Source organism: Pristiophorus japonicus, chromosome 16 (genome assembly GCF_044704955.1).
Source record: "Pristiophorus japonicus isolate sPriJap1 chromosome 16, sPriJap1.hap1, whole genome shotgun sequence".
Taxonomy (NCBI): Eukaryota; Metazoa; Chordata; class Chondrichthyes; family Pristiophoridae; genus Pristiophorus; species Pristiophorus japonicus.
In genome coordinates, this window is record NC_091992.1 from 125,116,484 (window position 1) to 125,138,700 (window position 22,217).

At 46.5% G+C, this 22,217-nt stretch overlaps 1 protein-coding gene across 5 annotated transcripts in view; it reads right to left on the minus strand.

Annotated features, from left to right (window-relative positions):
• Positions 1–1,087: 1,087 nt before the first annotated feature.
• Positions 1,088–22,217, minus strand: part of aatkb (apoptosis-associated tyrosine kinase b) — a 497,277-nt gene continuing 476,147 nt past the window's right edge. For all 5 annotated transcript variants that reach the window (XM_070857818.1, XM_070857819.1, XM_070857817.1 and 2 more), the window contains 5 exons: positions 21,248–21,397; positions 14,331–17,892; positions 8,117–8,279; positions 4,759–4,986; positions 1,088–2,265 (listed from right to left, as the gene is read on the minus strand). In XM_070857818.1, the coding sequence (XP_070713919.1) occupies positions 2,237–2,265; positions 4,759–4,986; positions 8,117–8,279; positions 14,331–17,892; positions 21,248–21,397 (4,132 nt within the window). In that variant the 3' untranslated portion in view covers positions 1,088–2,236. The remainder of the gene's footprint in view (positions 2,266–4,758; positions 4,987–8,116; positions 8,280–14,330; positions 17,893–21,247; positions 21,398–22,217) is intronic.

Genomic DNA, 22,217 nt, shown 5'->3' on the forward strand with positions numbered 1-22,217 from the left:
CCGGCGTGGACACGATGGGCCAAAATGACCTCCTTCCGTGCTGTAAATTTCTATGATTCTAACCAGTCTATGCCAGCATTTCTACTCCACATGAGCCTCCTCCCGGCCTTCCTCATCTAAATCTATCCATATAACTCTCTATTCCCTTCCCCCTCATATGCTTATCTAACCTCCCCTTAAATGCAACTATACTATTCGCCACAACTAATCCCTGTGGCAGCGAGTTCCACATTCTCACCACTCTCTGGGTAAAGAAGTTACTTCTGAATTCCCGATTGGATTTATGATTTTGTCCATTTTTCTGTGCAAACTGATAAGCGGTGGGGTTTCCTGCAATATGCAAAAGGGCTGCTCTACGCAATAATTATAAACATAGAAATCCACAGCGCAGAACGAGGCCATTTCGGCCCATCGTGTCCGCGCCGGCCGACAAAGAGCCGCACGGCCCTCGGTCAGCAGCCCTGAAGGTGACATATAAACCTTTGAACAATGAACAATGGCGGAAAGGCAAAGAGCATCTGGCCCAACCTTCCCCCCTCCCCCCCTCCGCCACACAACTGCGACACCCCTTACACTGAAACATTCTACACTCCACCCCAACCGGAGCCATGTGATCTCCTCGGCGAGGTAAAAACCAGATAAAAAACCCAATTAGAGAGGACCGTTGGTTATGGTGACTGAGCCAGTCGAATTCTGTGTTTATTACATGGAATTTTTTTTTACCAACGCTTCCGGTTTGTATGCCGTGTTTCCGTCCACTTTTCCCTGAAAACCTAAGGCTAGTTGCATTTTCACCGTAGGGTTCAAACTACACCTGAGTCGCGTAGTCAGGAACACCGAGGAAAATCTCGGGGCGTTGGGGAGGGTGGAGACAAGGGCCGAAGGAATTTTTAACCAATAAGGGAATTAAGGGTTACGGGGAGCGGGCGGGTAAGTGGAGCTGAGTCCACGGCCAGATCAGCCATGATCTTTTTGAATGGCGGAGCAGGCTCGAGGGGCTAGATGGCCTACTCCTGTTCCTAATTCTTATGTTCTCATGTTCTTATGGAACAGTGACAGTCTCGATAAGAGTACAGCAACGCAAATATAAGATATCGTAAAAAGTTTATTAGTCTGGTGATTTAAGCCACATGCCGGTAGCTAGATGGAAATAAAACATTGAACAGCAGCAATGACCCGTATTGATCAGTTAGACAAAATACTAACAGCTGTAACACTTAAAAGACAGCCCCGCTTACTGGCATCATGCATCTGGTCATTTTCTTTTCTTTATTATATAATAAATGTTGCGTCTGTATAGCTTGATGAGGGAGGCAAAAATTTCTACATACTCAGCGTCTTTTTAAAAATTTTGTACTGTGACACGATAGCTTAAAGCCAGACAGGTAGCAACTAACGTAGCAAGGAGCTGCACAATTTTTACATCTCTTTGGCAACATTTACAATATATTTATCAGTAGTCTTGAATGGTTTTACAAAAATAGTATAGAGATTGCAGTTTAACTGGTTTTCTACACTATTCAATATCAAACGCATAAAGGCGGAAACACTACATACTGTGGACTGAATACTGTGTGGCATGTTCAATGATACGACATTTGTACTGTGAATGTGGGCAGAGAAAGGTTAATAAGTAGTTTCATCCAAGCACTTCTTGTCAGATGCCCGAGCAGATGAGGACTACAAGCGGATGGTATTATTTTTGCAAAATGTGGTTCATTACAAATAACGCCCAAACAGTCTGCAGTGTCTATTTTTTCAGTAAACCTCCACAGTTGCTCTGCACTGGAAATATCCGATTCCTCACTGCGGTGGTGGGCTTGCTCCGACCGACATGTGCGGCCTCCTCTACACAAGAAACGCCTCCCTTCAGTCGGAAATCTGTTCCGTCTCTTTGGGTGTTGCGGTTGTATTGGAGGTCACATTTACCTGCAGTGACGTCCGTCAGAATCGAGGCAATCCTGATTAAATATGGATCAGTGGATAGGAAAGTGTGTCCGAGCTACACGGAGGAGACTTGGGAATTGAACAGCAACTGTAACCACCACAGGTGTTGTAATAGTGCGTCCATACACGCTAGCAGCCAAAACTCGCAATCAAATCGTTCAACAAGTCAAAGCAATTTATGTCATCGAGCGAAACATTCATTTGCGATTCTTTTTCTGTCAGATCTTGTCCATTTGCATTTTTTTTCTCCAAAAAATAAAATAAAATTCCAGCCCTGGCCATGTGAGAGTCATTCCCTTTCGCCCTCCTCACTGCTGCCTGTAAGGAATTTGGGGGGAAAGAGGGGTCAGCGACAGCACTTTCTACAGTAACATTGAAATAAAGAACGATTTGCATTTATATAGGGACTTTTCACGGTCTCAGGACGTCCCAAAGCGCTTTACAACCGGTGAAATACTTTTCGAAGTGTAGTCGCTGTTGTAATGTGGGAAACGCGGCAGCCAATTTGCGCACAGCAAGCTCCCACACACAGCAATGGGATAATCACCAGAGAATCTGTTTTTAGGAGTTGGTTGGGGGATAAATATTGACCAGGACGCCGGGGGAAAACCTCCCTACTCTTCTTCAAAATAGGACGCAACATCGGGCTGTCTTGGGTTACCTGAGTCAGTATCGAGTGTACTTGTCTAAGACTGCTACACGTTTCAATGGGCAGACTGGCCCATATTCTATCTTTTTCCAATTTGGAAGCAATTTAAGATCCCACACATGTGCAGGTAATAGAAGTAGGTGTCATTGCACAGCAAAGGATGGGCAGTTATGCCTGCATGCACACAGCTCGGTTACCTGGAGGATCATAACATAAGAAACGTAACATAAGAAATAGGAGCAGGAGTCGGCTATTTGGCCCCTCGAGCCTGCTCCGCCATGCAATAAGATCAAGGCTGATCTGATCTTGGCCTCAACTCCACTTCCCTGCCCACTCCCCATAACCCTCGACTCCCCTATAGTTCAAAAATCTGTCTATCCCCACCTTAAATACATTCAGTGACCCAGCCTCCACAGCTCTCTAGGGCAGAGAATTCCAAAGGTTCATGACCTCTCAAAGAAATTCCTCTTCAGCTCCATTTTAAATGGGCGACCCCCTTTTCTGAAACTATGGCCCCTAATTCTAGATTGCCCCACGAGGGGTTTTGTAGGCACATGTAAACTGGAGGTGCATTTTACCCCGTGTGCAATAAAGAAGGAGTGCTAACCTTGCCTGGGTCTGTCAGGACAACAGAACACTGACTCAGGTTCAAAGGAATCTGAGTGATATGTGGGAGGGCGTCACGTTTCGGGATGCCTGACTATGCTGCCAGAGAGGATCTTGGATGAATTCATGTTAAAAATTCGACTATTAAGTTAAATGTATCTCTCCAGGGGTTGAATTCACAGAATAGCCAAGCTAGGAAACACAGGAGTCAGGCAAAAGGTCTGAGCCAGAGGGTCTTAGGCAATGAAAGGTATTTTACAGAATCTAGGTTTGTTTACACCAATTGAGATGGAAATGCTTCTATTTCTGAGAGCCTGAAATACAGTGGAGCCAAAATTCTGAGGTGGGACTTCCTGCGCCAGACACGGAAGTCCTGCCCCGGCAGCGGAATTGGGGTTAGCGCTCCCGGGAGGAAGTGGAGTGTAATGTCGCGCTCGCCATTTCTTCTCGTGGGCGGGACGGGGACGCTAGAATTTACCAGTGGAACGCCGCGTAGCGCTGGCGGGAGCGCAGGGCCCGTTAAAGGGGAGGGCATGCTGTGAACTCTGCAGTGGGGAGAGGGGACCACCACTTCACCACCCCGTTGGGGGTGCTGGTGGGGGGGGGGTGGGGTGGTGGGGGAGGGGGAGGGGTGCCGTGGCAGCAGTCCGGCGCACAAGTGGAGTGCCGTGTGGCACTCAACATCGTGGGGCGTGGGCACCGCGGATTCCACACGGCAAGGCCACGAAAGAAAAATTGGGCGCCACACTTCCCCCCCCCGAGCGGAGTCCGGCCCGGCTCGTGACCCGAGAAGCTGGCGCGGGCATCGCTCGCCGCGGGGCTCACGGGGAGCTACCGACGTCTCGCTCCGGGGCGAACACGCGGGTTGCTGTGCGTGGCGGCGGCACTACCAGCAGGAGCGGGCCGCCGACGGTCTGCGCCTCCCCTAACTTTGTGTCATCCCGCGGGAGGAGGTGGCACCCCGGGCTAGAAATCACGTGCGCTAACGGGAGGTGCAAACGACGCAATTTCTCCCCCGCCCCCCGCCCCGGTGCGTTCGAAGAATATAGCCTTTAGAAAGGGAGTAGTGAGTTTGTTTGACAAGCCTACTGGCGAATCACTGAATGGGGGAGAAATGCGAGGGGCAGCCGTGCAACTCGCTGGGAACACAAGGAGGCGAGGACAGGGGGAGAGGCACAGCTGTCTGACCTATCCAAGGGACAGTTTGCTCATTCTCAAACCCACAGCCATTCAGCATCAGAAGGCAGGTGAGGAGAACGTTAAGCATGCTCACTAATCGGGCTAGTGTGGTGTATTTTTATTAGCCAGAAATTAAAGCAAGTGCACTTTTTGTGTCCTCGGGATATCCCGAAGCACGTCACTGCCAATGAATGACGTTTCGGAGTGCAATCACCGTTGTAAAGAAATGCCAGTGCAGAATTAAACTTGATCCTTTTTTTTTTGGGGGGGGGGGGGGTAAGAATTACAAATTATTCTTGAAAGCTCCCCATGTGGTTAACCGCGTCAAACTGTCGTCCTGTTTTGCAGCCAAGTCGACGAAGGGAGCGTTTGCTTACCTCCAACTGACTCAATGTCGGAGTCCAGCACGTGTGTAATGGAGAACCGAGAGACTGTGGCCGGAGAGACAGTGAAGCGGGAGAAGCGGGTATGCTGCACTGGATTTTGCTCTGGCCCCGCGGGAGCGACACTGGAAGCAGCTTCAGACGCCGAAGAGGAATCTTCAGTCACCAAGGATGACTTTACTGACACCAAAGGGAAGTCATCGTCCCACTCAAAGCCTCCACCTGATGCACATTGAAACACAACATGAAGAAGGTAAGTACAGGTTGGGTAATCAATTATTTATCTTGAAAGACACTGGGGTAGACATTTGGTGGCTTAGCGACCCTGCAAAGGGTCGGAACAGGGGTTGGGGTCGCGAGCGCCGCCATTAGCGCCCTAATTAGCCCCAAACCAAATTTCCACCCCAAATGGTCTAATAATCATAATTACAATCATCTGATAGCACCGACTCATTCAAAAGGTCAACCACTACAATAAGATGAATCTTGGTAAACACTTATTTTGCTTCGAAAGTTTAAGCAATAAATCAGGACTTTATAAAGGAAAGAATTTCTGCTTGCGCCCACTGGGAGCGAATATCAGGCACACGGTTTATGACTTTCCTTCCGGACAGAAATTTATGGGCTTCTTGCACGATTTCCTGATGGGAAAAGCTCCATGCTGGCAACATACAAGTGAAAAATGTAGCCACGCACCAACTGAAGGAAGAAAGTGCCAGGGTCCCAGGGGAACACTGCTGTGGCAAACAGGTTTTCAGCATTACACTTGCTGTGAAGACAACAGCCCAGCAGAGGGCAGCCACGAGCAGACCATGGCACAGATGAGTGCGGGCCGCAATGGCCCTGAGAGAGATTGAACAGCTAGAGCAGTAGACAGATGCTTCTGTAACAATAAATGTGAGTCCCAAATGGTGTGTTGTCTCCCAGGTGCCATGGTGAGGGGCCGATTAGCGGAGATTTACAAAGCGCCGGTTGTGCTTAACATACCTTGTAGACTTCTTTCAGGAACTACAGAAGGGATAGTTAAGGAAAGGCAGTGGATGTGGTTTCTATGGATTTCAGAAAGCATTTGATCAGGTACTGCACAAGAGACCGAAATGATAATGGCACATGGAATTAAGGAGAATGTGGTCACATGGACAGTGAGATTGTTGGAAGATAGAAAGCAAAGCAAGGGCAAGTTTCTCAGACTGGAACAATGTGGTGACTGGTGTTCCACAGGGGGCAGTATTGGTGCCGATGTTATTTAATGTAGACACAAGTGATCTGGACTCGGGAACTAGAGGAACAATATCAAAATGTTCTTAAGACATTAAATTGGGAGGTATGGGAGATTGTGACAAGGAATCTGAAAGATTCACAGATAGATAGATTTTTAACCAATAAGGGAATTAAGGGTTATGGGGAACGGGTGGGTAAATGGAGCTGAGTCCACGGCCAGATCAGCCATGATCTTGTTGAATGGCGGAGCAGGCTCGAGGGGCGAGATGGCCTACTCCTGTTCCTAATTCTTATGTTCTTATGAAAGATTGTAAGTGGACATAGAAAAGCAGGATTGGCAGATAGGTGGCAGATGCAGTTCAATGCAGAAAAAAATAAAAGTTTAAGATTATGAAATGAAGAATAAAGGAAATACACCTTAAATGGGAAGATTTTAAATGGAGTAGAGGAGCACAACGGTCTTTATAATGCAGATATACAGGTTGTTAAAGGTGGCAATACAACAACAACAACTTGCATTTATATAGCATCTTTAACATATTAAAATGTCCCAAGGCGCTTCACAGGAGCGTTATCAAACAACATTTGACACAAAAGTAGGTTTTAAGGAACGTCTTATGGGAGGTGAGAGAGGTGGAGAGGTCTACAGAGGGAATTCCAGAGCTTAGGGCCCAGGCAGCTGAAGACATTGCCGCCAATGGTGCAGTGATGAAAATCGCGGTTTCGCAAGAGGTCAGAATTGGAGGAGTGCAGCGGTCCTGGAGGGCTGTAGGAATGGAGGTGGTTACAGAGATAGGGAGGAACAAAAGCCCTGGAGAGACTTTGAAAGCAAGGAGGAGAATTTGACAACCGAGGCGTTGCCGGACTGGGAGCCAATGTAGTAGGCCAGCAAACACAGGGGTCATGGGTGAGCGGGACTTGGTGTGAGTTAAATTATGAGCAGCAGAGATTTGGATGAGCGCAAGTTTACAGAGGGTGCAAGTCCACAAAAACAAGCAAAGAGAATCTTTCTGGAGGCACAGGGCATAAAATCAGAGAGATAACTTTGAATTTGTACATGATATTGGTTAGGCTGCAGTTACAGTTATGTGTCGTTTGGACATCCCATTATAGGAAGGATATAAAAGAATCATAGCCAGAAAGTGGGATTAGATTAGATGGGCCAATTGATCTGGTTCTGTGAGTCAATGATGAGCATTGGACATTATGGGGCGAGAAGCTGGGTTGGTTAGCGCCCCTGGAAAGGGTTGGAGCAGGGGCGCTAAAGGGGTCGGAGCTGTGAGCGCCGGCATTCTCGCCCCTCGGCACATTCAGTGTGCCGGTGCCAGGGGTGCTGAGCAGTATCGGTATGCACCGCCCCCGGTTTCGACAGCGATGCGATGTTTGCTGGGCGCTGCACTCGTAGCGCCCCCCCCCCCCCCTGGTGTTCAGAGCTGTCCCAGGGCGCTAAGGGAAGGAATGACTGAAAAGGGCAAGTGAAATTGATACTGCTTTGCTTTTTTTTCTGCGATTCACCTTTATTTGGGGGGGGTGGGGGGGAGGGGGAGTACTTTATCGGGAATGTTTTTTGTAATTTGTTTTGTTGCACGGAGGCCTGTGTTAGGGCGTTCCGAGGCCGGCTCTTGAGCAATGGATCTTTAGTTGCTCACCCGGCCTGACGCCCTGAGAGAGATGTGGAACGCCTCTCTTGGCGCTCCGCTCCACTCTCAGGGCGCAGCAACAGAACTTTTTGACTGCCGTCGCAAACCATTTTCCGGGGCAAAATTTACCACCCCGCTGTCATTAGCGCCCTAAGAAGCCTCCAACCGAATCGGTAGCCCTATAATTGTAAACATACATATGGGTAAACACAGACACCCGGATAGACTATGGGATCATTTCTTTTCTGATCAATCTATGTCGCAACATGGGTTTGGGATTTACGAAGCAAACGAACAGAGGAAATCCTCACAAATATTTACGAGGTTGCTGTACATACTTGCTCCAAGCTCTCAGATTATACAGTGTCTACTGGGTAACTTCTGCTAAAAAATCTTTCAACCCTTATGAAGAAGAATTGACTATTTCTCAATCTGCAGTGTATTGTGAACACGTCACCCAAATGGGAAGCTGTTTACGAAGTTCACATTACTTTCTTCAGGGAGGTTTCCACCCGAAGAATCGTTGGAGGTCTTCTGCCTCTCTGTTGCCGTGGAGACACCGGTGCTTCGGTTTTGCGAGTGTTCAGGAGGATGTTGAGATGCTGGGTCAACGTCAGGAATGTTCTGCTCACTCAGTTCACCTGTCGGGCTTTCCTAGAATAAAATACGCGCACATTTGAGTAAACTTCAACACATTTACTAGTTTCTGATGTCTCCAGTACTCTCCCACTTTCTCTCTCTTTTCCCCCGGAGTCGGGCAATGGGAGGAAGCGAGCAAAAAGACATGGAGGGCAGCTGGGGCCATCAGTGAATGGAGAACTGTGGGAGGGAAGGAGTGGGAGAGTGGAGAGAAGCTGGACCAAGCACCGGAGGGCCAGGAAAGGCGGAGTTATCAGCAGGTGCACCCTGACCCTAACCTTTGGCCTACTGTGAATGTGCAGGTTCTACGTCAAGCTTTCAGACGCCGGGCCTTACGCTGTCCTGGAACAAATGGTGTGGGCAGTTGTATTGCTGTTTACTAGTGGGGGGGGGGGGGCGGGGGGCTGATCCAAGGTCCAGGCGATTGAGTTTGTGTTTGTTTGGGGGTGAGGGATTAGAAAGTGGAATGGGGGAGGTTATGATTTTTTTCGTGATTTGTTGATTTTTAAATTCTGCGTTGATTATACAATGTTTATTTCCAGGGATATATAGTGCCTCAGTGACGTTGTAAGAGTGCAATTGGATGTTTTGGTAACTGAGACATTACAGAGATGGTTCTGATTAATTGCTAGTGACATGGTACTACGCTGATAGATTGAAGAGAACATTGCCTCAGAGATCTGATTAGTTGTAGTTTACATAGGATTACATCGGATATACGGCACAGAAACAGGCCATTCGGCCCAACCAGTCCATGCCGGCGTTTATGCTCCACTCGAGCCTCCTCCCGTCTTTCCTCATCTAAATCTATCAGCGTAAGCCTCTATTCCCTTCTCCCTCATAATCTTATCTAGCCTCCCCTTAAATACATCGATACTATTCACCTCAACCACTCCCTGTGGTAGCGAGTTCCACATTCTCACCACTCTCTGGGTAAAGAAGTTTCTTCTGAATTTCCTATTGGATTTCTTGGTGACTATCTTGTAATGATTGGCCTCTAGTTATGCTCATCCCCACAAGTGGAAACATTCTGTGTCTACGCTATCAAAATCTTTCATAATTTTAAAGACCTCAAATAGGTCACCCCAGCCTTCCTTTTTGAAGCAAAAAGCGACCCAGCCTGTTCATCATTTCCTGATAGGTATGCCTTCCCATTTCTGGTATCATCCTTGTAAATCTTCTCTGAACCCTTTCTATATCCTTTTTATAATATGGCGACCAGAATTGTACGCAGTACTCCAAGTGTGGTTTAACCAAGGTTCGATACAAATTTAACATAACTTCACTACTTTTCAATTCTATCCCTCTAGAAATAAACCCCAGTGCCTGGTTTGCTTTTTTATGGCCTTGTTAACCTGTGCTGCTGTTTTTAGTGACTAAGTTTAGGGCTGTGATTGGTTGAAGATACAGTGGTTCCTGGTTCTGCACTCAGAAATGTCTCTATACTGTTACAGGCCAATAGACTGCACGACCAGAAGGGCACACATGTACAGAGCTGCAAGAGTCTTAAGATAGACAGATGGGGTTTCATTTAAAACATCTATGAAATATTACAATGTTCAAACACGAGCTGCAAACAGAAATCTATGCTTTTAACATTGCAAGATGTTAAGTAAGTCCACAGTAATATTTAAGTAAACAGAGAACTAGTTTAGAACGTTTATGGCTGCATATGGATCACTGAGGGACCTAGAACAAGGGGCCACAGATACAAGATTAAATGTAAGCGAGTTCGAACAGAGGGCAGGATACACTACATCACGCGGAGAGTTGTGAGGCTGTGGAATTCACTTCCGGGGTTGGTGGTGGAGACAGAAATGATGCCAACATCCACGATTCGATTGGATAGATGGCTGAAGGAAAAAAAGTGTTGAAGAGATATGGGAACAGGGCGGGTAAATGTGATTAGGACCATTTGCTCGTGTGGAGGGGACATGCTGACATGCTGACTGGTTGGCACCAATGGCCAGTTTCTGTCTTGTAGCTGCTATGTATTTTGTTGCTTGTGTGGCCTTCTTTAGGCCCAATTTCTGAATAAGAAAAATGCCAATGAAATGATGAGCAACAGTACTGAAGACCTATTAGGGTATTCAAATCGCAATCGCTTTACTATTAAACATTGCCATTCAGTATGTCTAGGAAATGCTATAATCAATCCATAAGACATTAAAAGGTTACTCAGAGGAATGTATTGAACACTTGGAACAAAGTGAATCCTTTCATCAATTTAATTATGGAATCAAATACAACAGCAACACATTTTGTAAATGTTACAAATGAATGCTTATTATAAATTATTAATACTCTTCAACAATTGTACCACCTGTGTAACTTTATTAAATGTCACTGCTGTCTCTGGAGACTCAAACAAACCACACCAAGGTTTCACTTACACGCTGAAGAATTGAGGTTGTCAATGAATACGTTAAACTGAAACTGCAGACAGGATGCATGTGCCTCTGTTTGATGACACATGTCAAAAGAAGCACTGTTTCAGATCTGCATTGTTTTAAGGAGTGAATTCATCACAACACCATATTAAACAGTAAGAGTTTAACTACCATGTCAAAGAATTATGAAGTACATTTCTCAACGGAAGTTTCAATACATAGAAACTAGAAAAAGGCAGAATTCCAGAAACATCTAATTTAATTTCATCCTCACTATTCTGTCTCCATAATACACACCATTCACCAAATCTACTGCTGATACTAAAACCAGGGGTTTAGCAAACACCTTTGATGACCCCAAAAGAATGTGTAGAGCGATCAGTAGAATGGTAGACAGGCAGCAGATGCAGCTTAATGTGGAGAAATGTGAGGCAATGCATCTGGGAGGGAAAAACAAGCAATGGGAATATATATCCAAAGGCAGGACACTGTAAGGGTTGGATAAACAGAGGCCCAGGCGTTCAAATACAGAACTGCAAAAAGCACTTGCGTTTTACAAATAGGGGCACAAAGAGGTACAGGTGCAGCGCCTAAAATCCGGAACCCTCGGGACCGAGGCCGTTCCGGATTCTGGGCTTTACCGGAATTTCGATTTGTTTTCTGACGTCACGAATCCGGAAACACCCGAGCTCAGGTTCGGGTATGTCCGGATTTCGGAACGTAAGAAAGAGGAGGGCTGGGGGGAGAGGGGGAGATTCCTGCAGAAGAGCTGTTCGGGCCTCCCGCCAAGGAAGATGTCGTCGGGCGGGCCCCACCAAGCAGGTTGTCATCGGGCTGGCCCCCATCGAGGAGGTGTTCGGGCAGGGCTCCATCGAGGAGGTGTTTGGGCGGAGCTCCACCGAGGAGGTGTTCGGGCGGGGCTCCACCGAGGAGGTGTTCCGGCGGGGCTCCACCGAGGAGGTGTTCAGGCCGGCTCCGCCGAGGAGGTGTTTGGGCGGAGCTCCACCGAGGAGGTGTTCGGGCGGGGCTCCACCGAGGAGGTGTTCCGGCGGGGCTCCACCGAGGAGGCGTTCAGGCGGGGCCCCGCCGAGATGTTCGGGCGGGGCTCCACCGAGGAGGTCATCGGGCGGGCTGGCAAGGAGGCCCCGAGATCGGCAGAGTTGTCGGGTCCGGATTCCGGAACATTTTACGGATTCCGGATGACCCTGCCACCTATCGGACCGGAGTCCGGATTCTGGAACATTACGGATTCGGGAACTCTGGATTCTCGACGCTGTACCGGTAATGATAACTTTGTACAGGCTGTGCTTAGGCCACTCATAGTTTTAGGATCCCCATAATAGAAAGGATATGAGGCCATCAGTATAAGGTCGTCACCAAGAAGTCAAATAGGGAATTCAGAAGAAACTTCTTTACCCAGAGAGTGGTGAAAATGTAGAATTCACTACTGCAGGGAGTGGTTGAAGTGAATAGTATAGATGCATTTAAGGGGAGGCTAGACAAGCATATGAGGGAGAAGGGAATAGATGGTAATGCTGATTGATTTAGATGAGGAAAGACGGGAGGAGGCTCGATTAGAGCATAAACGTCGGCATGGACTGGTTGGACCGAATGGCCTGTTTCTGTGCCGTATATCTTATGTAATCCTATGTAATATGCATTCAGGCTAACATCCCCAGCATTGAAGCACTGACCACACTCGATCAGCTCCGTTGGGCAGGCCACATAGTCCGCATGCCAGACATGAGACTCCCAAAGCAAGCGCTCTACTTGGAGCTCCTTCACGGCAAACGAGCCAAAGGTGGACAGTGGAAATGCTATAAGGACACCCTCAAAGCCTCCCTGATAAAGTGTGACATCCCCACTGACACCTGGGAGTCCCTGGACAAAGACCGGCCTAAGTGGAGGAAGTGCATCCGGGAGGGCGTTGAGCACCTTGAGTATCGTCTCTGAGAGCGTGCAGAAGTCAAGCGCAGGCAGCGGAAGGAGCGTACGGCAAACCAGGCTCCCTGCCCACCCTTTCCTTCAACCACTGTCTGTCCCACCTGTGACAGAGACTGTAATTCCCGTATTGGACTGTTCAGCCACCTAAGAACTCATGCTAAGAGTGGAAGCAAGTGTTCCTCGATTCCGAGGGACTACCTATGATGGATAATGATGATGATGATGATATGGGTAGAAACCTAAATACCAGCTCCTCTATTGCACGTGTGTGGAGCAGCAAGAAACAACGGAAAGGTCCATTGTGGGGGAAGGTAGGAAGGTCAAGCTCTATACCTGGGACAGAAGGGCAGGTCTGTGCTGGGAAAGTTATAGACTACAGGATGGGCAGGCTTTGTGATTTATTTTTCTTCAAAACTGTTGAATTTATGTTACTATGTTAGAAGTTTTATTTTAAGAGACACATATTGGCCAGGACACGAGGAGAACTCCTATCATCATCTTCAAATAGTGCCCCGCGGCCTGTAACATCCGCCTGTGCAGTCAGACTTGGTCTAAAATGTAATTCAAAGGATGGCATCTCTGACAATGCAGTACCTGCTCAGTATGACAATGATAATGTGCTCAGGTCTCTGGATTGGGGCTTTAAACACGTGACCTTTTGATGCTGAGGGGCACTAACACTGCACACATGGACAGAGGCCTGAAAAACCAGCGCATATGTGGAGGGACGAGAAATAGCAGGTGGGATGCCCCCAACTCAAAGATTCATATCTGGGAGATGAGCAACAGAAGCCATTCGGCCCATCTAGCACATCTTTCCATAGAAATCTGAAGTCCCCTCTATTACAGCACCCAACTGCTTTTAAACCCCGCTCTAGAGACTTGAGCACATAAATCCAGGCTGACACTCCCAGTGCAGTGCTGAGGGAGTGCTGCACTGTCGGAGGTGCCCGTCTTTTAGATGAGTCATTAAACCAAGCCCCCGTCTGCTCTCTCAGGTGGACGTAAAAGATCCCATGGCACTATTTTGAAGAAGAGCAGGGGAGTTCTCCCCGGTGTCCTGGCCAATATTTTTCCCTCAATCAACATCACTAAAAAAGCAGATTATCTGGCCATTATCACATTGCTGCTTGTGGGAGCTTGCTGTGCACAAATTAACTGCCCCGTTTCCTACATTACAACAGAGACTACACTTCAAAAAGTACATCATTGGCTGTGAAGTGCTTTGGGATTAAGGGGTTATGGGGAGCGGGCAGGGAAGTGGGCCTGAGTCTATGATCGGATCAGCCATGAGCGTATTAAATGGCAGAGCAGGCTCGAGGGGCTGTATGGCCTACTCCTACTCCTATTTCTTATGTTCTTATGGGACGTCCTGAGGTCATATATGAATGCAAAAGTCTTTGTTTTTCTTTTTAAATGATTTGTGAGATTTTGCTTCCAATAGCCTATTCAGTAAACTATACCAAGTATCAATCAATGTCTACAAGAAGAGGTGTTTCCTGGTATCAGCCTTGTATTTGCCTTTTACCAGTTTTTACCCACGTCCCTTTGTCTTAAAGTTGTGGTTAAACTAGAAATAGCGCTTTGGAATAGCCTTTTCTATTCCACTTAATATCATACGTACTGATAAGACTTTAAATACATTCCTTGATGGCTGGTTCGATAACTTACTGTCTAAGCTAGTGTATCAGTCTATCAAAATAAAACAGAAAGTGTTTTGGACCCACCCTACCTGGTCAAAAAGATAGACAGTGACATCGTCGTAGAAAGACACTGCTTTTTTCTTCCGGTCAAGATCCTCACAGTAGGTCTCGCACACCAAGTTAGACAGCTTTAAGAGACTTCTCAGGTTCTTCCCATCATCCTTTTCCGTTACAATGATGGGAATAGTGGGAGTTTCCTCCTCGCTCTCTTCACTGTGTTCCTGAATGTTATAGATGCCAAGTTCCTCGTCCGAGTCGTCACTCTCATCGTCTTCGTCGTCTTCTTCATCGCCTTCCTCCCCCTCGAAGGGTTGTCGGGGTTCTTTCTTCAGACCTAACAATGGGAGCTCCAGTGACAACTGAACGGACTGTATTTTGGGGACAATGCAGCTCTCCAACTTTTCTTCGACATTCAAGGAGTACGGCTGGAATTTTCTCATCTCAACGTCAGTGCAGTGATACCCAGCTGTGTCCTCGCCTTGCTCAAACAATTGCTCCTCCAGTATCAATTCCGTCCCATCAAAGATGCAGCCAGATGTTTTGTGAAGGCACCCTTTCTTACGCAAAGATATCTGTTTCTTTAAGATAAGGTTTTCTGAATTATAACTGTTTTGAAGAAATCCATCCTTGTTCTTTGAATTGGAGCAAGCTGCGTCTTCTAATATCTGTTTGCAAACCAAATAGTCAGCTTGAACAGCTTTTTTATTCTCGATTTCCAAGTCCTGATCATTAAACTCTTCATGTGTTATTGGAACACGTAATTCTGATGTGGGCTCATTTGGGTTGGCTTCTGCGTCTGTCAAGACAACTTTATCTGGGTCATCAAATGTTGCGTCTGTTTGTTTCTCAATGAAAACAGAAATTTCTGCAGAGAAACCCCCTTTAACGTTTAACACGTCCTCTGTAAGGTCATCACGCAAATTCTGGATCAAACTACAATGCTTTGAATTTTTACCCGCACTCAGTAGGCTCTCCATTTGCTTCAGGTCAGTGTTGTTGAGTTCTGAGGATCTCAAACACATACGGTCATCCTGCTGTGCAGGAATACTTCCGAGGTGTTCTTCATCTTCCATTAGGTTAAGTTCACCTTGTACAAGGTCATCTTTCTCTGAATCTAAGGCTTGATATCTTTCTGAGTCGACATCATAATCTGAGAAATATGCGGAGTCCCTGTAGGGATTCTTTTCATCGAGGGACTCTGGCTCTTGCGGTACTTCAGCGTCGTCGCTGCCCACCTTCATCACAGTGATATTGTTGGGTTTGTTTATTTTGTTAAACATCTCGGGGTCTTTCTGTTCAACCGGCTCCTTCAAGACAAATTCAGGGGATTCAAAATTCTCAGTATCATAGCCACTGTCTGCAGCCTTGGGCTGGAGCGATGCGTAATGTGAGGTGGGACTAAACATATCACAGGAACTCGTTGTTGAGGGGATGTCCAGCGACTCGAGTGAATCTGGTGTTCCCACAAGTTTCTGCAGAGATTTGTGAGAGAGAACGATATCACTACTTTCATAGTCCTGCGTTAAATCTGTAAATATTCCTGAAGTGACATCGGTTTCGTCTTCATCACTGCACACATCAGTCTCAGCAAAGCTTACACTGGAAAGGGTCTTCACTGGGGAGCTGTCAAGATCTTTCTCAGAAGAAAGGACATTTTCACCATTGTCAGATGATTCAAACTGGGGTGAACGTGTCAACTCGCTCACCACAACTTCCACCTGGTATACATCACTGGCCATGTCCATTTCTGAATGAATTGTATCACTATCTCCTATGTCTATTTCAATCTTCAATTGGGTTGGACTGCAAACCTCTTCTCCATCAATCTTTAATTGATTGGTCTCTTGGATAATTGCTTCCGACTGGTCATTGTTACTGGCTATGTCTGTATCTTGTTCAGGCAAGCTAATTTCACCACCGTCAGTCTGTGTCCTGGATTTGCCATAGTCACTGAGGGCACAGCTCTTCACGATCATGCCAAGCAAAGGATCGACAAATTCTTCACTTCTTGCACCTTGCAATTGGTCAGAGGTGAGAATCCTACTTTCTTGCTGCTGGGAAACGGTATATAAATCGGTAAAAGACCCATCTTTCGCTTCAGTCAGGGAGAGCGACTGTTCAAAGCTTTGACTGTCCTGGTCGACTTCTTTGCACGTTGCCTTCCAGTTGCAGTCCCCATTCTCTGCTTCCGCAGAATTACGCTCCGTGGAGTTGTGTGTTTCAGGCGTGTGGGAAAAAGAGAGAGGTGTGAAATTTCCCAGCTTGGACAGGTCTAGTTCTGAAAATTCTGCTTGGAGCCTTCCACAGAAGATTCCGCTGCCATTATTTTCTTGCTCTGGCGACTGTTTTGTTAAATTTACACTGCTATTGTTTAAGAAACTATTCGATTCCCATGATTTTATCTCACAGGACATTAGGTTTCCTTCTTCAATCAACAATGTGCTGGGAGGTGATGGGGTGACCTTTGTGGACGGCACGTCTGGTGGGGAAGGATCACTGATTACAAGAGTTTTCGCACTGTCCAAGTCCTCGATTGAATGCAATGTTGTATTTACAGATTGAACCAAATACCTAAACTCTTCAGCGGCAGGAAGTTGGGACATTTTATTCGACACAGTTTCATCCAGTTCATCGTAAGAGGTTACAAACAATGAACTGGGATCTCTGAAGGAACAAGTTACCAAAGGAGATATTGCCAAAGGGTCCTCCCAACTGCTTTCTCCGGGACTTTGTATTTTCCAATCATTACCATTTTCAGAGTAATTCTCCAACAAGTATTGATTAGCGTCATCCACTGTGAAATGTTCATAGTACGTTTGGTTCTTATTCTTGCTAAAATATTGGCTGTCTTCCCAGGAATCTTGGGCTGTTGACGATACCTGACCCAAAAGAGGCTCCATGGTCAAGGATATGGTTGGGCTGTTTTCACAATCATCTGTAGTGTCCCTTCCTTGCCACGGTGATGACTCCACCTGCAAGCTCGTGTCATACTCCGGGCTATAGGAACACATCGTATAGTCCAGATCCATGTTGCACTCCGTTGGTTCCTCGATACGTATGTAGTATTCGCCAGTTACTGACGGGCTGTGTGCACTAATAACGGGCACAATGCCAGGAGGCTGCAGGCTCTGTGGGACGTTGGACTGCTGCTTGGCTTCGTAGAAAGAGTTGGAGGAGATGGGGGAAACACTCAGACTCAGCCTCCCCGACGCACTGCTGGGGAAGTAGATCTCCTGATACTGGCCGCTGCCGTGACCCAGGCCCGCAGAAGACGGCTGAAAGTTGTCCATTTGCGTGTGGTCCCACTTGTACTCAAAATTCAGGCCCTGGCTCGTCTCGGTGACCGTCAGCACGTCATCCGCCTCGGCGTGAAACCCGTCCGTGCCGAACTGCTCCAGCAGCGGGAAGGAGGAGACTTCCGCTGTGTGGCTGGTGCTGGAGCCGCTTGGCTTCATGGCGTTCCAGCGCTTTTCAAACTCTTCCTCTGCTTCGCTGGACGCTTTGGCACAGAGATAGCTGAGCAGCAGGTGGACTTCGTCTGCCGTAGGTCGTTGCTCTGGTTGCAGCCAACAGAACTGCATCACCTCGTACCTGGAACCAACACAACCAGGGGTTTAGGTCATGGCTTGGGTGTGTTGACGCAGACAAGTATCCATACATCTCTGGGAAGAATAATGGCCTGGAAATCCCAGCCTCCCCGGGTTCATACGGAGTTTCTACAGACCCGGGAAGGCATCGGAAAAGCCGGTTTTCAGCGCCCAATGCGCATGCGCTGAAAACCTTTTTCCGATCGGTCAAGTTTCTGGCTTGACAGATCTCACACATCTCGGGAGCGAGGACATTTGGGATTGCGGGATTTACCCATATCTTGCCCAGCGAATATCCTCAAAACTCTTGTGCCTGATAAAAGCAAGCTCATAGCCTACTGTTACAGGCGTAAGAGTTTTAAAACACACGAAAACATTGTAAAATAAAATTTTTAAAACAGATGTTATTGTTAAAACCCTCCCCACTACAGTAAGTTTATTTTAAACCATCATTAAAAAAACTTTTTTACAAATCGGAAAAATATATATTTTTTAAATACATAAATAACTTTTATTTAAATTAATAAAAACATGTTCAGTGAAATGGAACGAGTGGGGCTAATAAAATAGTAGCAATGCTTGAATCTTTGAAATAAACATTGTAGCTGGGATTAGTAGGTGGTAACGGTTCCTCGTGTAGGCATGATGGGATACTTGACCAAGGGTATCTATCTCTAGAGATGGCTAGCTCATTTAGAAGCTTTGGAAAACATATTACTCATTGTTATGCTCAGAACAAGGAGATAGGGAGAATCGGAGGCCAGACAGGAGTTACCATGGGAATTGAGGCCTAAGACTAGAAAGTTGAGATAGTAGGAAACATCTGCTGGACCTGCATATTGGGTTGTGAAACCCGTCATGTTCGCATGCAGATACTGCTATCGAGGAGGAGTGTGAAATTCTGCATGAAATAAACATAGTGAGAGAAGAGGTATTAAGGGGTTTAGCAGCTTTGAAAGTGGATAAGTCCCCAGGCCCGGATGAAATGCATCCCAAGCTGTTGAGCGAAGCAAAAGAGGAAATAGCAGAGGCCTTGACCATCATTTTCCAGTCCTCTTTGGATTTATGCATGGTGCCGGAGGACTGGAGGACTGCTAATGTGGTAACCTTGTTTAAGAAGGGAGAAAGTAATAGGCCAAGTAATTACAGGCCTGTCAGCCTAACCTCAGTAGTGGGATAATTATTGGAAAAAATTATGAAGGACAGGATAAATCTAAATTTAGAAAGGCAAGGATTAATTAGGGATAGCCAGCACTGATTCGTTAAGGGAAGATCGTGTTTGACTAACCTGACTGAATTTTTCGAGGAGATAACCAGGAGGGTCGATGTGAGTAGTGCGTACGATGTAGTATATATGGACTTTAGCAAAGCTTTTGATAAGGTCCTACATGGGAGACTGGTCACGAAGGTAAAAGCCCATGGGATCCAGGGCAAAGTGGCAAGTTGGATCCAAAATTGGCTTAGAGGTAGGAAGCAAAAGGTAATGGCTGATGGATGTTTTTGTGACTGGAAGGATGTTTCCAGTGGGGTTCCGCAGGGCTCAGTACTGGGTCCCTTACTTTTTGTGATATATATCAATGATCTAGATTTGAATATAGGGGGAATGATTAAGAAGTTTGCAGACAACACTAAAATTGGCTGTGTGGTTGATAATGAAGAGGAAAGTCATGGGCTGCAGGAGGATATCAATCTACTGGTCAGGTGGGCAGAACAGTGGCAAATGGAATTTAATTTGGAGAAGTGTGAGATAATGCACTTGGGGAGGGCTAATAAGGAAAGGGTATACACATTAAATGGTAGGCCACTAGAAGTATAGATGAACAAAGGGACGGAGTGCATGTCCATAGATCCCTGAAAGTAGCAGGCCAGGTGGATAGGGTTAAGAAGGCATACGGAATGCTTGCATTTATTGGCTGAGGCATAGAATACAAGAGCAGGGAGGTTATGCTTAAATTGTATAATACTCTGATTAGGCCACAGCTGGATTACTGCATGCAGTTCCGGTCTCCATATTATAGGAAGGACGTGATTGCACTGGAGAGGGTGCAGAGGAGATTTACGAGGATGCTGCCTGAAGTGGAGAATCTTAGTTATGAGGACAGATTAGATAGGCTGGGTTTGTTCTCCTTGGAACAGAGGAGGCTGAGAGGAGACCTCATTGAGGTGTATAAAATTTTGAGGGGCCTGGATATAGTGGATAGCAAGGGCCTATTTCCCTTGGTGGAGGAGCCAATTACGAGGGGGCATAGTTTTAAAGTGGATGGTTTAGAGGTGATTTGAGAGGAAGCTTCTTCACGCAGAGGGTTGTGGGGGTCTGGAGCTCACTGCCTGGAAGGGTGGTAGAGGCAGAAACCCTCACCACATTTAAAAGGTGGGCACTTGAAGTGCCGTAACCTGCAGGGTTACAGACCTAGAGCTGGTAAGTGGGATTAGACTGGATAACCTCTTGTTGGCTGGCGCAGATACGATGGTAAGTACTGCAGGGAATCGAACACGGCCAGGGTGATCTCCTGAACTAGTTTTGATCGCCTGGATGGGTCAGAGAGGAATTTTCCCAGATTTTTTTCCCCCAATTGGCCTGGGTTTTTATCTGGTTTTTTTTGCCTCTCCCAGGAGATCGCATGGCTCCGGTTGGGGTGGAGTGTAAAATGTTGCGATGCATGGGGTGTCGCAGTTGTGTGGGGCAGACTGGTTGGGCCGGAAGCTCTTTACCTGTCTGCCATTTTGCAGAGGTTTATATGTAACCTTCAGGGCTACCGACCGAGGGCTGTGTGTCGGCTGGCGCGGACACGATGGGCCGAAATGGCCTCCTGCTGCGCTGTAAATTTTCTATGTAAAATACTTGTTGGAATTGTGCGGGTAATGATTTATGACTGTCGCAAAACCAAGTCACAGGAACTATAAATATATGCTGCAAACCCATGTATAATAGATTGAGGCACCTCAGGCAACTGAGACCTGCTCCCTTGCATATGCTCGAATAACATCTTTACTTGCTTGGACCTCAAGAATGGTTATTTCACCACAACAACCGTTTTTGAAGACGGATGTTAAGAATACATGTAAGTTAGAGCAGAACTATAATTTACCGCAGCTTATCACGATTTATGATAACCGCACAAAGACATGGCTGTTGGACTTTTAATACTAACGCAGGCGTTTAATTACCTGATGTTTTTTGCAAGTGACAGTGATTAACAAAAGTAAAGGTTGCACGCTGGAATTTGTATTAAATTAAGATTAGGCTGCATCCATGTTATAAAGTAATCATCATTGCGTAGCAGATGAAAGGCTCTCGGTTACCGGTTAGATGCTGAATCACCAAAGTGTCCATGCAAACGGTGAGGACTGTGACCTACCATCGGTCAGACAGCGGCAGGTTTAGCAGGGGTTTTGGCAATTTCAGCTGCTGTTCTTTGATGGCATACGTAAGCACCTCTTTATCTGAGCACCGGTGATAGGGCTGGTTACCAAACTCAAACAGCTCCCATAAAGTTACACCCAAAGACCTTTAAAACAAAACAAAACAATTATCCAATGGGGAACAATTCAGAATCAAAGAACGGCGACCCCACAAACCGCAATTCATGCAAATCCCAAAGTTGTCCCCAGGCAAACAGAAGAAGAATGTTCACTTTGAAAACAGCTGACTGATACCAGAAGCTCAACCAGATCCTCAAAACATTTTTGCTCAAACGTGTGGGCTGACCTAGACTATCTCGGGGATTAATCCCTTCTGTTTATTCAATGCATAACTGACCAGCTGAATGCTAGAGGTGGAACATTAACTGCCCCTCCCCCTCCCCCAAAATCAATCCCATAAAATGTTGCAGCCTCATACCTTACTCACTTACTTCAGAGAATTACTTCCTGTCCAGTGAAAACCGGAGAAACGTCTTCTTACTGTTCCAGATCTCTGAACTCAAAACAAATTCTTATTTGCTGCCGAAATTCCCCCCCGAAACCTCTCCGCCTCTCTACCTCTCTCTCCTCCTTCATGACGTTCCTTAAAACCTACCCCTTTGATTAAGCTTTTAGTCACCTGCCCTAATTTCTACTTATGTGGCTCGGTGTCAAATTTTTAAAATCTCACAACACTCCTGTGAAGCACCTTGGGCCGTTTCACTGTGTTAAAGGCGCTATATAAATACAAGTTGTTGTTGTTGCTGGACATTTATTTATTGTGATAGACACTTCTGACTGCAGGTTTTTACTGAAATGCTGGGCCAATGTGAAAGAATTAGGGAGCAGGTTATGCTGTAATTCGAACAAATGATTTGCGATAGCACAACTTCCCAGGCCTATTGCTGTGAGTTTTGATAACATTTG